Raw genomic sequence first — 3,297 nt, forward strand, 5'->3', positions numbered from 1 at the left:
TTTGTTATTTATATCCATATTTTTTACAATTTTTTTTTGTAATATAGTACTTTAATACTATATCTTGCTAAGTTAATTAATGTGAATAATATTACAAGGATTAAGTAATTCAAGATGATAGAAACTTTTATCCAAAAATGCTAATTCTAATAAAAACAATTATTTCTATACAACAAAAATATATTCTTACAATATAATTATAATTATATTAATATATCAAATACATTGATAATAACATATTTAATTACATATATCAAATTCATTGGTTGTTATTTTACTGTACGCGTAAACACAATATGTATGTATGTACATATATATTGTGGTGCGATACATGGACATATATTTTTAGTCTTCCTTTTTTATGCGTTAAAATATCCAATATGAGTATATTAATATGATTGTTAATCATGTCATAGTACGAGATTTGGATCTGCTTGATAGAGTAAATTGCACCATTAGCATATAAAGCTCTAATAAAGAATAGTAAATAATAATGTTCATAATAATTGCTCATAATAATGATTACAATAAGTGTCATTACAATTATTACTAATACATCTTTACTTACTAACTATTCTATTTTGTTTTGCACGGCAGTGACAGACATCAATAACAAGCGTTTAAAATAGTATTTAAGATTTTTTAAATATATAGATATACATATACTTCATGTAGGAATTACAATATTTTGGCACTGCTGTGTGATGTATTTATTCCATAAATTATCTTGAACTTATCGCATGATTGCTTCTTGTTCTTAGTACTCTTGATCTCTATTTATCTTCCATTTGATTGTCGTAATTCTTCTAGCTATAATACAAATGATATATATGTAATGAAAGATTATACAATATTATTTAAATTCTATGAATTATTTATCTCTCTTTCACCTCTTTTTCATCATCAACTTCATCCTCATCATCTGAGCCATGTACAGAAGCAGCAGGTGTTGTATGCCGTGAAGATGATGGAGACGGCGGTTCACTGATTGGTCTGGGGTAATTAAATCGACCAACCCCACCCTCTGCATATTCCGACGCTAGTTCTGGATATACGGTGGTCAGCGCTTTTATTCTTGCTTGACGATAATACTGTGGAAAACATACACATAGAAAACATATGTAAGATACAAAATAGATAAAAGGAATAGAGAGAGAATATTCATATGTCTTACAATGCCAAGATTTCGCCAATCGAGGAGATCGCTAAGACGTTCTGTACGATTTCTCTGAATGATACGTTGACGACGGCTAAGTCGAGCAAAATCGAACATATACTGAGCCAGCTGTTGAACACTTGCTTCCAAACCGATATAACGCCTATCGACTATGTAAATACCATAGCTCATCGGATCTGCTATATGCTCCTGCATAAAGCATCCAAATCCTGATAAGTTAGTGGTAATGCTGGGTATTCCCATAACTGTACACTCAGCTGGTGTATAACCCCACGGTTCATAGTATGAAGGAAAAACACCTAAATGACATCCTCTAACAAATTCTTCATAATCAAGACCAAATAGTGGATTTGTCGAAGATAAAAATTCTGGATGAAATACCATCTATAAATGATACATATTAGATATATGAGTATAATATAGATTAATTTCAGTGCTTAATTCTACGATACGTGTTTGCATGCATGTGTCATACTTGCAAGTCATTACATACCTTAACACGATCATGGACGGTGTTAAAAAGGTTACATCTTCTAACGGTATTTAACACTGGATCATTCCAATCATCAACTACATTATGTGTCGTAATAGGCGGTAATCCGTTTCTTTGCAGAGCATATAAACATCTATAAAATAAAAGAGAACGTTAAATAAATCAAGACTGGTTGTAAAAATGTTAGTTTGACTATTTTTTGTTAAACCGTTTTATTTTAATAGTATCCTCTTTCTGCAACAATTCTTGAGCTTCAGGCATACGACCAGAAAGACATAATTCATACATCCGTTTCCCTATTTTTTGCTGTATATCGTTGATAGTATCTCGTAAAGATTTTGTTACCTGATATAATTTGACAAGACATTATTATTTCAAATATTAAACTAATATAAGATATTAATTAATATTAATGACTATATTAATGACTCACAGCATGACCACGAAGAGATTCAACATTAAAGTTATTAGTTTTTGCAGGAAAAATAAGGAAAGCAACTACTGTTAAATCGGGCCTAGATGTTTTTAAATAATGATTTAATCTGGCTAAAGCTTCTATGAATATATCAGCTCCTTTATTTCCAAATTCATATCGGCCAGCGGTGAAGAAATATAATGTTTTGTCTAAATCAAAATCATAATGTCTGCGAACATAAATAAGTTTGTTTGAATATTGTATGAGAGCATGCACGCTTCGCACAAATACGTATACGTGCGTGCGCGCACGCGCACACGCATACGCACACATACACACACACACACACACACATACGCTCGCACGTCACGAAAAATTAAACACCAAATATTTATGTTACATTTGGAGATAGAAGAAAAATTCAGAGAAAAATTGCATTGTTTACAAAATCAAATATGATGGTAAAAATTTTTTTTTTATTTTCCAGATTTTCAAAAAGTTCTTTTCAAAAAGCATCAATGTTTTCTTTTAATGGCATTAGATAATTCTGATTTGATAGAATTATAAATGACATTCAAACAAGTTCAATGGCTTATAAAGCGATCCTAAACTGAAATCAAACTTTAAAAATGTCACTGTTTTACCGACGATTTGTGAATATGTAGCATGTGATATTGATGTATAGTGTGTAGTGATGTGTTCATGTTTACTAACGATATCGCACGCACACATCGTAATAAATTTTCAAGAACATACATTTTTTATTAGGCATCCAAGCCTAATTTTATGAACTCAACATTGTTTGCACATGTAATTCGTAGTTCCGGCTGACATCATTTTGTACCAACAACTGCCAAATTTTTGTACGAAGCAAATATTGGCACATGTTGACAGCTCTAGACGCCATGTTGGACTAAGAAAAGGTAATGAAGATCTAAATTTCTTAAATTTCTTTCGTTCTCAGTATAACCTCTACCAACCAGAACTACATTGATGCCTATACTTTAATCGTGAAGGATTTTTAAATCTGTTGCCTTTAATTGTTTATTTTGTCATGGAAAATAATCATGTTCGGTCGACAAATTACAGTTTAGTTAATTTCTTCGAATTGACTGAACGGAATTAAAAATCCTTTCAGAGGATTAAAATAGACATAAAATTGTGGTGTGAGACGGACGAATTTGTAGTAAAATCGCAAAAAAATTAAAAAAC

General features: G+C 31.0%; 1 protein-coding gene across 1 annotated transcript in view; it reads right to left on the reverse strand.

Moving 5' to 3' along the window:
- Positions 1-355: 355 nt before the first annotated feature.
- The window catches only part of LOC105458741 (glycogen [starch] synthase), an 8,793-nt gene continuing 5,851 nt past the window's right edge, over positions 356-3,297 (reverse strand). The window contains exons 6-11 of the mRNA XM_011704262.1: positions 2,104-2,314; positions 1,879-2,015; positions 1,671-1,803; positions 1,175-1,561; positions 891-1,091; positions 356-810 (exon numbers count right to left, since the gene is read on the reverse strand). Coding sequence (XP_011702564.1) covers positions 778-810; positions 891-1,091; positions 1,175-1,561; positions 1,671-1,803; positions 1,879-2,015; positions 2,104-2,314 — 1,102 coding nt within the window. The 3' untranslated portion in view covers positions 356-777. The remainder of the gene's footprint in view (positions 811-890; positions 1,092-1,174; positions 1,562-1,670; positions 1,804-1,878; positions 2,016-2,103; positions 2,315-3,297) is intronic.

The sequence above is a fragment of the Wasmannia auropunctata genome, unplaced genomic scaffold (genome assembly GCF_000956235.1).
Source record: "Wasmannia auropunctata unplaced genomic scaffold, wasmannia.A_1.0 LD334355.1, whole genome shotgun sequence".
Taxonomy (NCBI): Eukaryota; Metazoa; Arthropoda; class Insecta; order Hymenoptera; family Formicidae; genus Wasmannia; species Wasmannia auropunctata.